The sequence below is a fragment of the Crassostrea angulata genome, unplaced genomic scaffold (assembly GCF_025612915.1).
Source record: "Crassostrea angulata isolate pt1a10 unplaced genomic scaffold, ASM2561291v2 HiC_scaffold_253, whole genome shotgun sequence".
Classification (NCBI taxonomy): Eukaryota; Metazoa; Mollusca; class Bivalvia; order Ostreida; family Ostreidae; genus Magallana; species Magallana angulata.
In genome coordinates, this window is record NW_026441806.1 from 99011 (window position 1) to 120642 (window position 21632).

The window sequence follows — 21632 nt, forward strand, 5'->3', positions numbered from 1 at the left end:
TATCCCTTCCAGTTTTCAAAAATTCGCTGACAGAAATTTGTCTTAAAATAATAATAATAAAAAAAGACAAAAACAATAGGTCTTTTCGACCGAAAGTCGAAAAGCCCTAAAAAAAGACAAAAACAATAGGTCTTTTCGACCGAAAGTCGAAAAGCCCTAATAAACAGAAGAATAACAATAGGTCTTTTCGACCGAAAGTCGAAAAGCCCTAATAAAACAGAACGAAAACAATAGGTCTTTTCGACCAAAAGTCGAAAAGCCCTAATTAGAGATGGCCGAGTCCTACCCATGTAGAGGGCATCTCAACAACAAGATACGGCGTACGCACCATCACCTAAATTGAATTGCATTTTTCATTTTCATTACGTAAATGTTCATTCAATAACTGTAAAGTCACAGTTGGTTTACCTTTCAAACCCTTTACTTATGAATATCAATATGAGTAAAATATTATATTTTCTGTTGTCTTATGTAGTTTCACACTTCACTTTAATTGTTTTTCAAAATTGCATTTCCTAAGTGATGTTATATAAACATGAATATTTTCCATCTAGACACTTGTGACATTAAGTAAACTTTATATTTTATAAACATCATTTGTCTGAATACATACATGTACCTACCTACCTACATACTACATTGCTGCATGTAAAATTATACATTAAGGCTTCATTTACAGATTTTTGATATCGGCATCATTTAACACAGATACGAAGTTGTCTTTTTGTACATACACTAGTGGATCACGAATCAAGTTAATGTGAACAAGTCTCTAGAAGAGAACGGTATTTTGAAATTTGCACAGTCCATCTTTCCTTTCCTCCAATGGGAAAACATCTACAATAGCCCATGTCTGCAATGTACAATTCACATTATGCTCGAGAAATATCCTCACTTCCCCGAACTGGAGGTGGCCACTTAACACTTTCACAATAGAGGAGTTTTTTCTTGAGTTGTGATGTTTTGAACAAATCTTTCGATCTTCTGAGCTGTATGAGTATTTCTCGCTGGCATATTCATTGAAGAAGAAGATGTTGATTTTCATTGAAGTCTCGTAGAACTTTCGCATATGTGCAGACATAGCCTCTGTCAGGATGACATCCTTGTCCTGGGATTGGCTGATCTGAAAAGTGGTGACTTCAGGGGAATGTTGGACTCTGTTCATCACTTCATCGGCACCATGCGGAGGCTTGTATTTCTGACTCATCAGCATGTACATACACCAGTCATACACCTAAAATGCATATTGTAATGTGTCAATGAAAGAAATCACATTTTCGCAGCAAGTAATGTATAATGGAATCACCATGATCATTCTGAATATTAGTAGATAAAAAGCTTACGAGATACAATTTACCTCTGAAATATATAGAAAAGCTTATTTGTTGAAGAGGATGCAACTCTCTGGAATTTGCATGATTAGAATAATCCAACTCAACATTGTCAATGAACTCTATTAACTCCTGTTTTATTTCAAATAAATAAATCCTCTTTAATTAAACAGAGAGTTCAAATAAAAAATAAAGAATGCGAAAAATGTTCAAATTTTAAAGCTAAAATATTGTTTTTCCTTTTAACTACTATAATATTATAATTTTTTGTAGAAAAATTTGCGTTTAGATTTTATGAAGAATCAGACAGATAATTTGTTGACTATCCAGCCTCCTTAATACTGCAATCAAACTGCTCTCTCAATAACGAACACTCATCTTGCCTTCATAAAACTTGGAGGATCAAAAGTCTGATCATAACACAAGTACTCACAACATATGTCTCCATCACAGTTGCTTCTTCAGCTCCTTTCTTTAAACACTGTCTACTAATCCATCCATTGGCCCTTTCATAAGGAAAGAGCCATCTCCCATACAGAGGACCAAAGGTGGGGAAGCCATCCACGACATGATGCAGCAAATGAGTGACCAGATTCTGTTCAAAACAAGAGATTTTAACATTCAGATCAGATGTATATTATTTTTTTTTTCCTAGTTAAAAAAAATTAAAACAAGTACTGAAAAAACAACGTAATTATTGAATATTCACAGGAAAATAATCTTTAGTAAACCTTTAAAATATTACCTGCATGGAAAGGGGGAAATCTCGTTCAAATAGACTCAAAGCTGAGTGTGCATCTTCCTGCAACTCGGGAATATCTTCTTCTTTCAACTGCGGTGAAACCATTCTCTTGATAATATTCAAGACCAATAGCAGGGTTTCCTCTTGTTGCTTGAGTAAAAATCCGTTGATACACCAAGCAAGAGCACCACTTGTTACAAACTACAATACAAAATACCTACATCATTACACAAACTACAAAATTTCATAGAGGTACACTTACGTAACACCTTGAAGTTGACATACACTCTTTTAAGTTTTTATCCATGTAAGAGTTATTAAATGTTTTCTTACACAATTTTTATGTGTTACAGCATAGCACTATATGTATACTTTTAACTATAAATACCTATATTATATACAAGTCAAGAATTTGAAATCAATGGTGCTATTTTTTTTTTATCTCAACAAGATATTAAATGTATTTTATGGTTACTTATATATTGTACAATTTGAAAATCTTGAAACAAACGGTATTTCATATTAATGTAGTCAGACATTTGAAATACTAGTATCCTACATTACACAGTTGAATCAATGATCATGAATAACAAACCTGAATTTAAAAAAAAAAGGCTTCAGTAACTGCTGAATTTCGCTGAACCTAAATTTCAGGAAATCGGTTGAATGACTTTTCACAACTTCTTACATTGACTCCATCATGCTTGCCAATCAGCATGTCCATCATGTGTGAAATGAAATCTGCAATAGTATGCATTCCGTCCGGCTGCATTTGATGTAATCTGTTGTGGTAGGGGAGTTTCGTGAGTGCATATGTGCCATTCAGTCCAGTCTCCTTCTTGTGTTTTTGCGTTTTGTTTGGCAATCGGTCATACTTGAGTCTCATTTGTTTTTCCTGCTCATTCGATATTGTCGTTGGATTTTTGGTTTCTCGGTCATGCAATGCAAAGCCAGTCCCTTCCCTCATCTTGTCACCAATTGGCAGGAAATGTCTGTTGGATACATGTATGGTCTTCTTTAGAGAATGGCAGTAATGTCCAACTTCATTACAATATGGGCATGATCGAAGAGCTGTGTGTCCAGAGAGATGAAGAAGTTTTGAGTAGGCGGGAATGTCACAAAAACTGCAACAAGGCTACTTTAACTGTTGTTGGTGCCCCAATGTAAGCATTCTGTAGTGGAAACTCTGTCAGATCTAGGAGCTCTTCAATAAGGATTTCTAGCTAGGGTTCTAATGTCTTTGGTTCACATCCCTTTGGACCACTAGGAATGATACCCATCAAAAGCATAGGTCCCATAACTTGGCGGATAGTTCTTGGCAGGTTGATCCAGGTAAGAATTAGTGGCCACATGGATTTTTGGCTGGAAGTGTGCTTGTTTGGATTAACTCCATCCGTAAATAAGGAGAGTGGAACACATAATGGCTCCTCTGTAGCTTCGAATACACCACCAGTTTGAAACCATGACTTGTATAGTGATCCATCTACAAAGTCAGTCAATGTTCCCCTTACACTGATTTTTTCTGCATACAGAAGTTTACAAAGGTTGAATGTTCCAAACCATCTTGCTAATCTAGGTCCAAGGGGCATATATGTAAATGATTTTCTCACTTTGCCATTGAAGTATCGTGGCTCCTTGCACTTAGGACAAGACTGTAATCCAGCAAACTCTGTATTGTCTCTATACACAACACAGTCATTAACACACACATCATATTTATATAATAGAATAAGGAGATGTTTGATCAAATCTTTCGCCTCCTTATATGAGGCTGGCAAATTAGGTTGTGGGGGAGTCCTTTTTTCAGTCTTCAGTACATCTGTTAATTAAAGCACTTTTCGACATCCTGTGATTGGTAGAAAGCACATGTAAATGTTGTGTAACAGCTTCCAACAGAGTAGTGTTCGCTCCCGAGAAAAGAGGTGAAAGGAGATTTTCATCCCTGTATGCAGCCTCATCAAACTGATACTTTGGAAGTAAGGGCACTGTTTTGTTGCTGAAGACTTCATCTGTGTGGCGATGAAAAGTTCTCTTTGGTACCCACTTGCCATTGCATATGCCACACTTGCAGTACCACTTGGGATCTGTAATAAGATAAAAACAAAATAAGTAAATCTAAATAAATCAAAATAAGTAATCTAAAAATTGATTTTGCTTTTTTTTCCAACTTACAGATCATAGTTAGTACATAAAACTTACTATTAGACTGAATGTTTTCAGCAGATGAAAACATTTTAAGTAATGTCAAAAATGCAATACATAGTATTGCTACATTACAGATCTTGCTACATGCTGACATCGAAACCTAACTAACAGCAACCTCTGAACCCTGTCTGTCCCCAAGCACTGCGATTTGAGTGGGAGTGGCTTTGTCTTAGCTGATTGGCTATTTATCATTAATGAGCGATTTCATTGGCAACAGATAGTCTACCACATAAATTCAAGTCATTTTTGTTTTTAACATCATTAGAATTGACAAAAGAATAAAAACTGTTAGACACTCAGACCCATGTATGTAACATGTATAGTTGCAGTTTTCAACAAGAACAATACATATATATATATTTGATCATAACATTTTAGCAGTAGTTAGCCCGATATACAGTGTATCTTAAACAAGAGGCCCATGGGCCACATCGCTCACCTGAGGAACAATAGGTATAATAAAATCAGCTTAATGGAGTCATAATTAATACAAACTATCTGGACAATGTACAATAATACATGTAGATCCTGTATACAGTGCTGCTATCCTGAAAGTTGACAAGGATAGGATAGGATGCACGATGCACGATACATGATAGAAATATAAAAGTTAAGTTCTATCCTATCCTATCCTATCCTGCCAATCAGATTCGAGTATAAATTTCAGAGTTATTTTGCGAAACGAAAATTGGCTTAACAATGTATTTCCAATGTAAATTCAATACGTTTTACACGTTAAACCATTTAAGAATAATTATTATATCAAGAACGCGGTGCATAACATTGATGCGCGCTAAAATGTCGGCGCTACATCTTTGTCAATTCGTACGCAAGTACGGAGTTACTGCGATAATTCGATGCAACATTTGACAACGTCAGAAATAGATTTCTGTATTTACTTCATTGAAAGTCTGCCAAGTACTAAAAGCTTAAATTTATAAACGACCAATTCAGCATTTTAAAAGATAAACATGTATACAAGAAACAGACATTGCTTCACGTTTCATTTGATTTCTTCGATGCCCAATAACAGGGACGCATATTTTTGTCCGATATAAACCTGAACATATCGAATTAATACATGTCAGCTAGCTATAAATGCTTAAGAATTCATAGGCGTCGGAACCAGGGGGGCTGGGGGGGGGGGGGGGGGCTTAGTCCCCCCCCCTCCCCCACTTTTTTTGCAAAGTTATACTTAACCATTAGAAACATAGCATGATAGAGGGTTCAGCCCCCCCACTTTTTCTTGCAGGAAAGATTATTGTTCCTAAATTTACCTTGAAAGATTGAGGAGTTGGATTCAGAAGCAAACTAGCCCCCCCCCCCCCCCCCCCCCCCCCCCCCACGGAATAGGAATTTCATGATTTTGGAAGAAAAAAAATTGGGTAAGTATAGCCCCCCCCCCCCCCCCCCCCCGGATTAGGATTTCCATGATTTTGGGAATTACTTTTTCCTCAATATTTCTGAGGATAAGTTTAGCCCCCCTCCCCCCCACTTTCAATTTGCTTCCGACGCCAGTGGAATTTATAATTTAAAAATAACTCCGAGTGGTTTAACTATAAACGATGTAAACTTCCTAAAGGAATTATTAATTTCTAGATCGTGTTTACATTTATCGCCGAACGAATCGCTCGAATAATGATAATTACGCTTAGTTATATGTGATAAGAAAATTAATTGTTAAAAATATGTGACTAAACAGTTCCTCAATAAGTGCATCGAAGTTATTTATCTGTTTTTGATGCATAAATATAATAAAATCAAAAATCGAATCGCTTACCAGTTTGTTTACGTTTTTGTGTCCATCCCGCGTACGAATTAATTTTACCGTAGCACAGGTAAGTAAGTTATCCCGCTCGAAGAATATTCGGTTTTAAGATTTAATTATTCAATTTGAGTACTACATTAATTGATAAAATCATTTAATTCTTAAATTTCGTTTCATTTAACTAGCATTCCTATATTTTAAAGGTATGGGATAGGATAGGATAGGATAGAGCTTATTTGCAGGATAGGATGTAGGATACAGGATATAGGATAGGATAGTTTTGTCAACTTTCACGATAGCAGCACTGTAAATAAAATCCATTTTTCCCCTGGATATTCTTATGTTTATAATCATTAGTCCCTTTTCTAACAGAATGATTTTATAGTCATATCGTATTTTGAGTATTGCAGTTCTCAAAAAGATCCTTAACAATAGTTTATATATGGGATTTAACCTACATCAAACTCTGAACCTTCTTGTAAAGCCAAAGAATTGTCCTGGGGCCAAAGTCTTAACAATTATAAAGAATCATCTGGCTGCACAGTACAGTCAAGGCGGTCAATAAAAATATGGGCAAATTTTTGTGATGAAAACACGAATACTTTAGTTTAACTGGCATGTCCTTTTTAAAGTTCAATTAAAACGAATTCGTGTCCAGTCCATATCTTCCTAATGAAGAAAAATTGGAAGTTCTTAGTTCACACAGAGATTGCTCATGACCTGAGGGTGTGTAATGACAATGAATTAATGCCATTTTGGTAAGGTGAAGGTCACTGACAGAAAAAAAATGTAAAATTCGTGTCCGATCCTTATCTTCCTTCACCCAAAAACATGCTTTTGACCTGATGATGTGTCATGACGATTGACCCAAGGTCATTTGGGCAAGTTAAGGACATTGTTTATAACATGCTTAGTTCCTGTCTGTGTCATATCTTGTATTAATGAAAATTATTATATGGTAAAAATTGACACAAAGCTTGATTGTGCCAGGTCACATAAAATCATATTTATTATTAGATTATCATCATTTTCTATTATAGAAATATATTTGAGCTATGATTTTTTTCTTAGCGGGGGGGGGGGGGGGGGTATCGTTTGTGAGCTTGCTCTTAATCAATCTAGTGAATTGTTTTCAACCGCACAAGTATTATATTGGTTTAAGATGAACATTTTCTTAAATCTAAATTGTACAGTTGATTAAGCATTGATTTATATGAATGATAGTGCATAAAATCCGATAGTAACCTGACCATAAACGGAATAAAAGTAACCAGTCTTTCTGAATCTCAATATGTAAAGCCAATTGTAGATTTAAAAGATTAAAAACAATACAGCGCCAATGATTTTGACCGGTACATGTAAAATCGACTTAAATTTATTGTATTTAAACGTGAGATGATTTATTTATTTACCTATGATTATTCTGTTATTTAATGCTGAGAGTTTTAACAAACGACGTAGAAAGTAATAGAAGTTTTCTTGGAGTTGCACAGAGAGAGAGAGAGAGAGAGAGAGAGAGAGAGAGAGAGAGAGAGAGAGAGATTGGATGGATTTTCAGCAGGATGTACAAAGAAAATTTAAAGTGAATTTAAAGGTTTAAAGATTTGCCAAGCGTACAAGGTGCATGAAGTTTAAAAATCAAATCAAATCATATACAAAGTTTCATGTTACATGTCTTTCATATGAGTTTTTAAACAATTTTGTTTAGATTATTTCGTCACTTATCAATCACTTCTGTAGTTTCTCTACATAGTCGTTTATTTCATTGTCAAAACGAACTCATTGCTGTGTTCTCCCTACCCGCTACCCAGTGCTCGGGCGTGGTGTTTTTTTTAAATTGGCAAAAAGATATCAAATCTAGCGAAAATTAGTTTTGGGTGACTTTTTCTGTGTAACATTTTCTCCTTAGCGTGTTTCACTTTCCCACTTTTTTTTTATTCGGTCCGTCTGTTTTAATTCAATCGCCCTGGCGACCGAAAATATCGTGTCGCTTCAGCGCACACAGGAATGCTTGAAACCTGTCACATTTGCAATTTTAAAAGCAAGTGTAAAATTTGAATTATCAATTGAAGGAAAGAATTGAAATTGTTTGATGTACAGCCTTTCCAAAACTGTGAAATTCCTGTTTTTCAATACAGACGCATTTTGTCGGAAAACGAATCTGACCACGAAATTTAAATAGGAGAGAGACAATCTGATGAGCTTTTACTCAAGAGGTCCCTTGTTGCTGAACGAAAATTAGGGCTGAAGCTTTGAATCCTAACGCTAACAGTACTGCCTATGATTAATGCATAAGTGGATTTTACCCATATACATGGGTTAATGTTCATATATACATGTATTTTATTCCATGTTATGACTCAACTTATCCTCCCTTTCGTGAAACCAAATTTTTCATGTGTTCTCTAAAATAAATTTTTTTCTTGATAATACATTAATAGGAAGCAAAATCCTTTGTAGAATTTATATATTTTTGTTATACCGTACACTAAGTCCGGAGTAAGGGATTAAACATCAAAACCAGCTAGACTAAGTCGCGTTTCACGGAAAGGCAGAAACTCAGTCGGGACTAAATTTGGGTTTAAATCTACGCCTGCTAATGGGTAGGCGTAAGCCCTTTGTATGCACACAAAAATGCCGAGTGTTTTGTAAGACAAGGCAAAGTAGACAGACAATTTTAATTTTTGTTTTATACGCGTTACTGAGAGGAAACATTCATATTTATTTGAATATTTGTGTATGTATTACTTTTAAAAAATATGCATATTGTTGGAAAGATATTCCTATTTCTAAATCAATTAAAATTAAATCAATTTGATAAAAAATGGACATAACATTTAATTCATTTTATGCATGTCAAAATGTAGCATCATCATGATATGAACGTTTGCAGAATATTCTAACCCCGACTTTAATCCTTCATAATTGTGTCAATGTTGAAGATTTTTTTTTTTTTGCAATGAAGTTCATTGCAAAAAACAAAAACAAAAAAACTACGACATCGATATCAATCATATATACCAAGGTCGTGGTTGACTTATTTGTTTGATTTGATCAAAATCGCTTACACGTAATATAAGCAACAATTATTCCGATTATCAATGGCAAGTTAAAGATTAAATTAAAAAAGAATTTAAAAAAATGCAGTGTAAAAACACATGACATTGTTTACTGTAGAACTGAACTCGGAACTACGATCTACCAGTATTTCATATATTATTATTGATATCATTGTTTGTTAGAAACGTTAACTTTCAAGTTTAATTTACAAATCACAAATTTGACGTCTGAATTCTTCAAAACTGCAGTTTGTACAAACAAAAAGCCTTGTTTTCGTTATTCCGAATTTCAAGCCCAATCTATTATAAATGAAAACATGGTCAGAACACGCTTAAAACATGTACTTTGATCCCTTAATTCTAAAGATCTTAATATTAGACTTGGGGTCATCTTTTTTACAATTTAGAATCTGCCTTGTATTTTGAAGTTTTCATACAAAAGTTGGCAATACCGCGGCTATGTTAAGGATATGTGAACCTGACAAAAACAAGTTCATTGCGCAACGCGAACTGTCGTCTGGCGATGAGCTGTCGTATTTCCACATCGACGGTTTATCGCATAGCCCCCTAACTCCGTCACTTTCGGGAAACTCCTCGCCGTTTGAAATCAAGTACGATTATGACGTCATTTTTACATGTCAAAAATCTTCAATCAAATGTCAACAATTTGCAACGGTTAAATTTAAGAATGTGTCAAAAAATAACAGAATTAAACCTTGTTCATTTTATGCACCATTAATTGTGTGAAATCAGCTAAAACTTTTTCACGGGTGCACTAAAACATCGATATTTCTGACATGCGGGCCCATTCGATCATTTACGGTGGTCAGCCATTTTTAGAGAGGTAAAGATGAAACATTTCACATGTAATAGATTGTTGATTATGGTAATTAATACATTTTTTCCGGTCCGCAATAGCCTTTATGCACTACTCTTCATAATAACGTCAAATCGCTCATGCCGTAATTTTTGCCTTATACAGGGTATAGATATATCCGCTATATCGCTATTTGGAATATGCTACATTTCTAAAAAAAATTAATAAATAAATAATATAATAAGTAATATATTTATTAATGATATTAAATATTTGAAATATGTAAGGACATAAATCAAACGGCATCCATACATTCTGAAAAGGCCATTGTGATTGTTGTTACATGGACCCATTTTTTATTCTGGCGAGCATTTCATTTCGATGAAATTAAATACAATTTAAATTGTAAGCACCACTTTTACTTATTATAACTTGGCCTAGATACGAATTGAGTTTAAACTAAATTGTTAATGTGTCTTCATTCCCTGCCATGTCGTAGAGCATGTGGGTGACGGAGTTAGGTTCATAAGATATAACAGGCACGCGTGATAAACGTCGTATTCAGAGGGCTTATTTGAATAAAAATAAAGATATTTTTGTTAATAATTTTATAAATTATATTGTTTCAAATTATATTTAGTGATTGCAAATGATAAAAACCACAAAAAATAAATTGCAGAGAAACGCGGAATGTTTTCTGCTTATGGTGACGGAGTTTGGGTACTCGGGGATATTTGCTTAATTTAAGATTGTAAACAGTGATATCAAATGTGTAAGTTTATGAATTTGCATAAAATATCATTTATATCAACATTTACATCAAAAGGTTTTACTTTTTTAATCATTTACAAACTTAAAGTTTACGACATACTTGCGCCGATTTCCGGTAACTTCCCAAATCTCGATGTAAACAACAAGTCGGAATGACAAAAGCTGATGGATATTATTAGTGTATGACGAATATTGCGAACACAAACTGATGTCGGGTGTCATAAAAAGGGAATGAAAAAAAAGGACGAGACCATACACCAGTTCCCTGTGATCTAAACCTGCCATTTGCAAGCAGTAAGCATGGTAGGTGTCTTATAGCGAGCGCAGCTCGCCGGCGCGCAGCGCCGGCGCGAAGCGAGCTCTACCGGCAAGTCGTGTGTGAATAGAAAATTCGGACCAGTTGCACATTCATTCAACGGATTTTTTTGGCGTCAGTAAATCGGACCAGTAATGCCTTGTTTTAATCGTCCCAGTAATTCCCTGTAAATATGATTTCCCATTTCACACTCTCACGAGAACAAGATAAAAGACTTTGTACATCATGCATTGTAAATAAAACAATTCCATTACATAAGACTAACAGAGTTGTCGTTCCTTCCAGTGACGTCACAATTGATTTCTTGCACATTGATCCCACAGAGTTTTTCGGAGTCAGTAAATTTCGACCCACAATGCAATTTATCAATGTCGGACGATCTCACTAGACTTGATTCCTTCTCGCGAGAATCAAAGTAAAACTTTTGAGAAACAGATAAATTGTGTAATTTTAAGAATATCATGCTTTTTAAGTAAACAAAACATTATATTTCACTTAGTTTTTTTTCAGGGTTTTTTCAAAGAGACAGACGACACTTGACCGACGTGAACTTTGACGTCACAATACGGGGAGATTACTCTAAGTAGTTATTGTAAATCTGCTGAAATATAAATACCAAAATCTTCTCAAAATCTTGCAAAGCTAACGAATGGGGACATCTTTTTATTTAATAGGAAACAGTTGTAACTTGCTCACATTTATTTTATTCACTATATATTTACAGTAATTTCCAGGAACGTTTTTTAAAAGGGGGCGCAGCAGCATCATTAAAAAATATTTACAAGCAAAAATGAAAAAGAAATTCACAAAATCAGGGAAATTCTAATCCGGTTGAGGAATGGTGAGTGCGTAGTATGCATTTAGCTCTTTAACTGCTCAATGGTATCTTTATTTTCACATTTATTACATCCTCCCGGGGGGGGGGGGGGGGGGTCCAAAACCATTTTTCTTATACAAATACAAATACAAATATTTTATTAGCACAAACACAATTACAATAATTGGCAAAGGCTCAATGAATATATAAGAACATCATAATGTATGTTTACAATAGTTGCATGTACAGTATATATCTTATATGATCAGCAATTTTTTTATACGTAAATTATATTTTTTTTTAAAGCTATACACGCTATAATTTACGTCAATTTTGAATGACAATGAAAACGCATGTGTTTGTCTACTTATAAAAGTTATCCTTAACCTGTAAATTACAATGGTTAATTCCATCTCGTTACAAAGATATAGATTTTTAATTGTTTATTTTCCTGCCAGGAAAATATACCTTTTCATAAATATTGATGAAGGAAGAGCGAAACCGACCTCATTGCGCATGTCCGCGGAGAACTAGGTGGTCGTTATTGTTTGCCTAATTAAATATCCAACTTGATTTTTAATATGCTTAACAGTTGTTAATTTGAAATACATACATGTATAATGAGTAAAAAACGTTTGTCATTCACGATACCCTTACTTCTGCATTAACACTTATAGGATCTATAAATAGCACATAGGGAAAAACACAGGTCTACGTCATTTTTTTAAAGGAAGTATTCATATCTACTCACAGGCTTGTATTTTTTTTCTTTTGTTTGTACTCGTATATCGGAAAAATTTATGCTTTACTGAAAATATCCTTTCCTTTGTGAAACTATCACAATTATGAAGATGTTGACCCTTCACCAGTTGTGGTATGATAGACTAAATTTAGCTGTCGATATCACGTGATAGATTGATATTCACGAGGAGGCATTACTTTCCTGGCAGGAAAATAAATATTTTTTATTGTTTAATATTTGATATATTTGTTACGTGATCGAATTGAGCATTATAATTAACAGCATTACGGTAACTTTTATTAGTAATCAAACACATACATTTTCCCCTTTATTCAAAATTGACGCAAATTATAGCGTGTATAGCTTTAAACGGGGAGGGGGGGGGGGGTACTCTATGATAAGTCAATCTTTTATATGTAAGTTTAAGAAAAATGTCTGCTGCAAGAAAAGAGGAAATAAACTGCAATAAACATTATGTTATAATCTTTATTATTCAACAACATTGTATCTGAGATAAATTCTATTTAAATAAGAAAACAATCTTATAAATTATGAATAATGAAAATTTACTAGAAAAAATAAGCATGTTTATATTTTATTTTGCATTCAAATTCATTTACGTTACGTTGATACTTTTATTTTTATTGATTTATCATAATTCATTATTTGATCACATGCTGCGCTCGCCCCAACGGTCGCACCGTAAAACATATTAATCATGACATGTGCTATTGTATTATGTTCACATTACAGATTATTATGCTCGTATAATATTATCCACGTGAAAACAATATCGCCTAGCCTATATGCAGAATAGCTACACAATAATCCTAATTTGTTCAAACATAAAAATTATTCATTGTTAATTCAGTCAGTGTTTGTTATTAAAATAATCACAATTTTAGTTCGAATTTTCTTAAATGAAAATAACCATCTGATGATAAATGGTAAGGTTAACCGCATATAGGGCCCTGAGTTTACTCTAGCATATGACAAGCTTATTTACCAACATTTTCTCACAAAATATTTTTAGTGTAACACTTTCATGCACATTAGCTTGAACAGTATATTTGTAAGGAAAAGGTTATATGTTTGTATTGATGATTTTTTTTAGCACATATAGTTCATAACATGAAGAATTAATCTTTTATTCACTATCAATAACTGATCATGTTGATTCTCTGTACTGTGAAAACATTTGAACAGCTGAATGATATTCACCTTTATTGAACTGTAAAATCAAAGTACAGTTGAAAGAAAAATTAGTATATCATGGTTTATCGGTTGATAGAATTGCTCACATCATATTCAGACTTCATGTGCTGGGTTCATTATTGTTACAAATTCTTATTTTTTTCCCATTATTTTCAAATCATTAAAACGCAAGATTTCTAAATACACACAGTTAATATATAAGATATGAAATTGTCAAGTTAAGTAACATTAATTTAAATTTTCAAGATTAGAATAAAACTGTAAAATGTTGACAAGTTTCACCTGATATCAAATTTTTATATAGAATAATCCATTTATATAAGGTTCTGTCTGTCTATGTTGCATACACTCTCATAATATGCCTATATGAATTTTATTTTTCTACATGTAGCTTCTTAAAATCATCCTTTCATATAAGTCCTTCTTATATGTTATAAGTAATAGTACCAGTAATATCAGGGTTTTTTTTAATACAGACTTTTCAAACCTCCAAGAGATGAGAACATCACTGGTATGTGTTAACGAGGTCATTCCTAAAACAAGACACAATGCGAAAAAATATAAGACTAATGTAAAGAACTGAAACCATGAGTGATGAAGACAGAAGAGAAGAGCTGATAATCAGATTATTGTCTCTGTTTTGTTCATCCTGATAAAGCCTTTCCCGACTGATGCCCTGGATCATTTATTTGGTAATTTAAGGATGACAATATTTATTTCAACATTTATGATATAATATTAAGACAATTAATAAGCAGCACAACATATCCTGAAATATGAAACTGGACCAAACCAGTGATAATCTACCATTTATGATTTATTACATTTACTTGGATTTGAAAACCATTTCTTAAACTCCAAAAGTCATGAATAATTTGGACATATAATGCGTACAATTAAGAATTAGTATTGTAAAAGAATATATATTATGATAATGCATATGCTAAAAGAAATACAATTGATAGATATCAAAAGGTGTTTATACTGACCAAGTGCAGAAATGAAGTTTGTAATGTCTATATACTGTTCATGTGGAGAAACTGGTTTTTAGAATATATGGATTATGTTTATAATTATGTTTAATTTGATGATTGCATAGTATATCAAATCATCATTTCTGTCTATTAGTGTCTGTCTGTCCATCCATTATGATCATCATTATGACACTTATATACAACAAGCCTCACAGAAAATATCAGTCCTCTTAAATTACAGAGTTTTTGAATGAGTTATGAATGTATGGTTGAGTAAAATTTTTATTTTAAATATTTTTTGAAATGATTTTTGTGAATAAGAGTATTTTTGTTATAACTTATCCTTATTTATATTTTTATCATTTTTGCATGAAAAAAAATATACATATTCTAGTTAGGCCACACCAATATAATTTCTTGCTTGTCGGATATTAAGTGGAAAAGGGTACAAGCGGGCTAGCGATAAAATAATAAGATTATTATTTTTTGTAGCCGAAATTTTTAGGCGGTCCTTAATGATATGATTTGTAAAGATTTATTTAAACACGAGCATGCAGGATCCGATGTAAAAGAAATTGAATTGGTGTGGCCTTCCACATTTTCTATATTTTAGTTCAAATTGAGGCTGAACCATTGTAATATATTACCCTGCATAATCATTCTGATAAAGTCTAAATCATACATTATAAATAGCATCAAGACCAATATGGGGACCATGGAAGGGTTCAAAGTTCAAAGGAATTATAGGATTGCATACAATCATGTATATATACATAAGGACAAATCATAAATCATTTCAGAATCTGCAGTGTTGTTTAGTCCAATCAGATAATATGATTTAAAGAATTATCATGATTAAGTATCAAATTTCATTTTATACCTGTAATCATTTGAAAGATTCTCCTATTTCCGACACCCATTTTAATGCAATACCTTGCAAATCAGACAAAACTTTTAAAGATGGATAGAGGAAATTCAAATTAATTAGAATAAGTATATGATTTTTATGAAACCTGTGATTTATAATAATTGTTTGACTGTATTTTAAATCTTTCAACAAAGGCTTAATAAAGATTGTGTGTATTAAAGTTTTCATGCATGTTTTTTTTTTTGTGTACAGATCGAGACTAGAGTTTCTTGATTATATCATATGCACAACTATGACACTCTGTTAATTACCATTAAGGTGGCTCTATACACCCACAGTTTATTCCAATTTTCAATAGAAGACCACAAAACATATACTTTTCAAATATTAAAATGACGATAGGGATAATATAGGTATTTTTAAAGAATTTTTTAATGTTTTTTCGTGTTTTTGTAAAATATTTTTTTAAAAGACAGCTATCAACAAATTGAGAGAAATTATTTTGTCATATGATGGATATTTCCTTCGGACACATAAAAAAAATATATCGCTTCTTAACATTCAAAAATGTTATTATTGCAATCTTTTTTAGTATTTCCCCAAAACATAATTTTTCATATTTTCTTACTCTGTTGAAAAATCATCTGAAAAAGTTGCTTGATGTTATAAGAAAATGTATTTTAATATATGTGACATAAAAAATTGAATGAAAACCATTGCAAATAAACACAAAAAATATTTTAAATTTTATTTGGTATGAAAGTTCCTCATGTAAGGGTTATCGTTCCTAAGTCCCAAGGCCCAAACACCTCGGGGACTTTTCATTTCTGAGTTGAAGAAAATTTAATTCCTAAATGTAATGTTGGAATGATAAATACATACATATTTCATTATAGACTTTGCCCTGTATAAGTGAATATATTCGCTTTAATGCAAAACTAAGTCAAATAAATAAAGGGGAACATTGACTAGGCTAATAGGATTTATGTATCCCAACCTGAGAGAAATTCAAAGCAACCCTCTCATCCCCGTGAGGTGTCGATATTAATGTGCATTTAAGTATATTATAATTGAAATATTTTCACCTGTTTAGAATTTTCACGGTATTCAACCAAAAAATACGTTTTAGAAATTTTTGGAAAATTAAAAAAGTTATTGTTCTCAACGGGATTCGAACTCATGACCTACTGGTTTGTAGTGAACCCACTAACCCACTGCACTACAGTGTAACATATCGATGATGCTAAAGAAACTCTTTGAAAATTCATACTTGATTTTATTGTTTATTTCAATAAATAATACCACACAATGTGAAGGTGTCACATACCACATTACTTGTAAGTAATGAATTTTCCAATTATCAAATTAAATCTATCCATTTAACATATTTTTCAAAATAGCGGTTCCCATACAATTCACCTTAGTTTAAATCAGCCAGTACCGGAAATTCATGTTTCCAGATTTACTTTTTTTCGTACTGCGTCATCAAAAAGTGGTGTATAGAGCCACCTTAAAATAAACTCTTTAGGAAGTGAAAAATTGTTAAATTAAAGAATCATTTTCTCTTTATTTGATTAGTTTTCAGAAATACAACCATTTATGGCAGTGTTGACTTTCATGAAGCGCGCAGAGTGATTTTTTGTAAAAGTCAGATCAGAGGAAATTCGGATTTTCAGCATTTTTAATTCAATTAGTTGTAGTATTTACAACACAACTCCATTAATTTTGTTCTACAAGAACTTATGCGGGTTCACAGTATAACTAGTTGAAAGAAATTGCCATTTAAAACTGAATTATACGTCTTTTTTTAACAGCATGTAGGGTTTGTAGCATCTATTTCAATAGAGGTCAGAGGAAATTCAGACGTTATTATCTTTTTTTCTAATTCACCAACATGCCAATTATTGATTACTAATTTTTTGCTATTTATCATATCTTCAAAATTACATAAAAAAAATAATAGTGTTATTATAGGAAATAGTATTTTTTGCAATTTTTCTAGCTCTGGTCACGTCAAAAAATGTCACTTTTTTAGTGGTCAGAGGAAATTCAAACTAAAATAGCGGATTAAATAAAAGGAATTCTTATAATCCATTTTCAGATAAATAGAGTATTTTATTTACCTTTTTAATATTTTGGTGAGAACATTTTTCTAGTTAATTGTAAATATGTCTTTTATGACATTTTTAATTTGCATGTAAGTTTTTTTTTCTCGTTCTAATTTTTTGAACATGGGTAAGTTTGAAGGTCGTTGCCATGGAAACGAACTCACGAACATATGCTTAAAATGTCGTTTTTGACAAAAACAAATCGATTAGAGTCTGTTTAAACATTTTTTTTCAATTATTCAATTAGTTTCATGTCAGGTTCACATATCCTTAAGGCTGCCCAATTAATTTCACAGCGATATGTAGAATATCACTTGTCTGTACTTCATACGATATGGCGTCATAGTTAACTTTGACGTCACTATCTGCATTCCTTTCGATCGTTTTTAGGGAATGTATCGTAACGTAATAAGTGATATTCATTGTGCATAATATAAAACCGCTTCATTCCTTTACATAGACACTGTTGAAAATACTAGCGATACTAAATTCAATATCACCGATATGGAGTATAAAAAAATCAACAGTTTAAAGCTTCGTAATAGGTAAATAACTATTCATAAACTAATGGTTTTGAGACTCCCCCTGCTACGTGTAATCTAATGAATGGTCATACGTATATGCGTATAAAAAACGGCTTGGCACAAGTGAAAGATAAAAACAATCTTAGTATTTTTTACGTGAAATCGGGAGAGAAAATAAGTACCAATGTGAATCTTGCTGGGGGAACCTACCAACTGACCTGATTTTGTGTAAATCGAGCCTAATAGGTAAAAATGTGCCTAATTTCGATGGCGGTGCGAAATGTTTTGACAATATTTCAAATAAACGAAATATTTGTATGAACCCCCAGCAAGAACTGCAAAATATATTACCCAGCAGGCATTCTAACGTTGATTCAACGTTGAAACAACGTCATGCCTCAACGTTGAAATGACGTTGAATTTTGGTTGAATATGAAAGTTGAATGGACGTTGAAATTTTGACGTTGATTCAACGTTGTTATCTGACGTTGTTTCAACGTTGATTTAACGTCTTCTGACGTTGTTACAACGTTTAAATTTAGTTGATATTTGGTTGAAATGCTACAACTGTTTGACCTTGAACACTGATTTTTTTTCGCTAATTGCAGTGAATCATTTTGCCTCAAATTATTTTATGAACAACATGACACCAGAACAAATATTATTAATCAATTTATTCAAGAGAGAAACAGTTAAATAAATTGAAAGTATCACTTAAAATCACTGATGGATAACCTAGCTCACATCTGTAGCCAGCTTTTCACAAAAACATTAGTTTAAGAAGATGAAAAAGAGTAAAATCATTAGTTCTGGTCAAGTGAACGTGAAAAAAAGTCAATCTCTTCTCCTTTTTCCACCTCCTCCCACACGCTCCGGGGCATATTTTAGGAATTTAGCCAAATCTTCATTGAATTTTGATTCTGTATACTGTGTATGAGATGTCAATACAGTTTCTGAAACAGACATAAAGGTGCTTTTTAATATATGTTCCTCTGTATATATTTTTTTCTTTACATAAAGACAATTCAACCAAAATTGGATCCTTTGATCTGCTCCAGTGGCTTTTTCCTTGCAGATCACGGGATCTAATTTCAATTAGATTGCCATAAAGATAACACACCATTTTTAAATAGATGTATACTGTAGATTCCTAATTAAACACAAGGAATTAATATCCATGTAAAATTGCCAAAAGCACATCTCACGGATTTTATGATCTCCCTATTAATTTTTGGCAGGTGTAAATTTAATGAATATATATGATAAAAATTATGTGTTCTAGCAATTTGATGCATTAAATAATTGAATCGCAAAATGAAGTAATCATGAAAAATGAGGAATCTACAGTACTCTGCGTCTGCACCAACTAATCAAATTATGTTTTAATTGTTTCAATCTACATGTACTACAAATGAGAAATTTGACAGTAGTAAAAATCAGAAAACATTTTACCTTTTATAAGGAGGTAGAGTTGGGAGGAACCAAAAGCTTTCTTTCCCCGTTTTCCCTTCATGTTTAGACCAGCCATGTACGAGTTTGTCATAGTTCTGAAAATAAATTGAAATATGTCATACTTCAAATACTTAGTATTTCATATCACTCTGAATACAATGTCATACATTGATTTTTTCAATAAATGATCTTTAATTATTCAGTAACATCATTCTTTATTTACCTAAACATTACTTTCTTCATGTGGTCAGTACCATCTGTACCTCCAATCTTTTGAAGCAAGAATTTCTGAAATGCAATTGTTCATTTTCATTCATACTTTCAGTTTGTAGTGTTACTGCAATATATAAATTTACATTCCAAATATTTTTTGCATGTAAAGTGTGTGAAAAGATACTGAAGTAATAAGACCGTAACACACAAACGGAACTCAAAAAAACTCGTATTACAAAACGGCTTCGATCAGTTGCCTGGGTACACTTATTGAGTATTAAAACTTGCATCGTTATGTTGGAGACCAAAGATCAACGACAACAATAAAATCCCAATTCTATTTATAGTTTCACTCTTCTGTTAACTTGTACGTAAATCGGAAATTCTCTTAGTTAACTCGTCCAAAGAGTCATTCGTGATACGTGTGAACTATCGTACATAACATTACTAACGTTAGTGGTGAAAAATAAAAATAAAAACACCACAAAAAACACCAGAAACTTAAAGACATTTTCAAGGCTAACAATACTTTGATATTATTAGACTAATGTAAGTTAGAGATCGATCAATTTTTACATGCATTCTCTGTTCGTTAGTGGTGAATTTAAAAACACGCGCCATGCGGTTAAGCATTTTTTTCTAGCTTGAAAAAAATAAAAACATTATACAACATGCATTATATAATTGAAAGAAACACTTACTTTACTATTTTAGAGGATGAAATCCAAAATGTCCTTGTATTAAAGGTCGATGTAGAATTTATAAATGCTGCTCCTCACGGTCTCAAGTTTGGAATGGCGTTCAAAATGGCTTCCCAGCTAGGATATCTTATCCCCAGCTGGACACTGGTTCTTTGTTTCAGTTGGCGCGGTAATTTGTTCGCGCCAGTAATTAATACTTGTCTGGCCAGCATGCGCTTTCAAGCTGAGCAGATATGGAGGATGTGCAATAGATCAATGGCTATCGCGCACCTTGCCGCATAATTTGTTTACATGCCCTAACTTTCGCCATAACTGAATTTATTTCACTATCAACAGTTTTATTCATTAACACTATATATATAAATGATTCATAAAGTTACTTAAATCATTTCAAGCTGTGTAGATATTTGGGGGGGGGGGGTGGGTTTACAAGATCAATGCCTATCGCGCGCTTTCCGCATACATGTAAATTCATTACATGTGCGATTTTTTGCCATCACTGATGATGTTTTTTCACTTTTTATGCCCACAAATTACAGAATTCAATAATTACACGAAATTATGAAAAATACAATTTTATAAATATATGTATGAGAAATTTGGTCGATATTGGTCAGAATATCTGACGTCTAACTAACGTTGAAAATTTGTCATGTTGATAACGTCTTTTTCTTCAACGTCGCACAACGTTGTATTTTGGTTGATCAACGTCGTCAACCATGATCAACGTATTTTCAACGTTGGTACAACGTCGTATGCCTGCTGGGTACTTATCGAAGGATTTTTCATAAAAATATTTTTGATTCAATGTCATTATTCACTTGCGCCTATGCGATTTTTATAGATTATATCACACTCTGGTTTTCACCGTCGTGATGTTTGGGGAATAGCTCAGCAGATTTGTGGCTATGTGAGGAACTCACGTTCACAATACCTGAGGAATCAAAATCAAAATCCGTAGAAATTAATTAAAAGATGTTTATTTCGATGAGCCGCATTTGGAAAGTGG

General features: G+C 32.9%; 1 protein-coding gene and 1 pseudogene across 1 annotated transcript; both read right to left on the minus strand.

Moving 5' to 3' along the window:
• Positions 1–273: 273 nt before the first annotated feature.
• Positions 274–4677, minus strand: LOC128169898 (uncharacterized; annotated as a pseudogene).
• Positions 4678–18913: 14236 nt separating this feature from the next.
• LOC128169899 (uncharacterized) lies at positions 18914–20545 on the minus strand. The gene is made up of 4 exons (XM_052835931.1): positions 20159–20545; positions 19933–19997; positions 19710–19804; positions 18914–19210 (listed from the first exon to the last, which is right to left on the minus strand). Exons 1-4 carry the CDS (start codon positions 20210–20212, stop codon positions 19092–19094), a joined length of 333 nt encoding a protein of 110 aa, XP_052691891.1. The 5' UTR covers positions 20213–20545; the 3' UTR covers positions 18914–19091.
• Positions 20546–21632: the final 1087 nt, after the last annotated feature.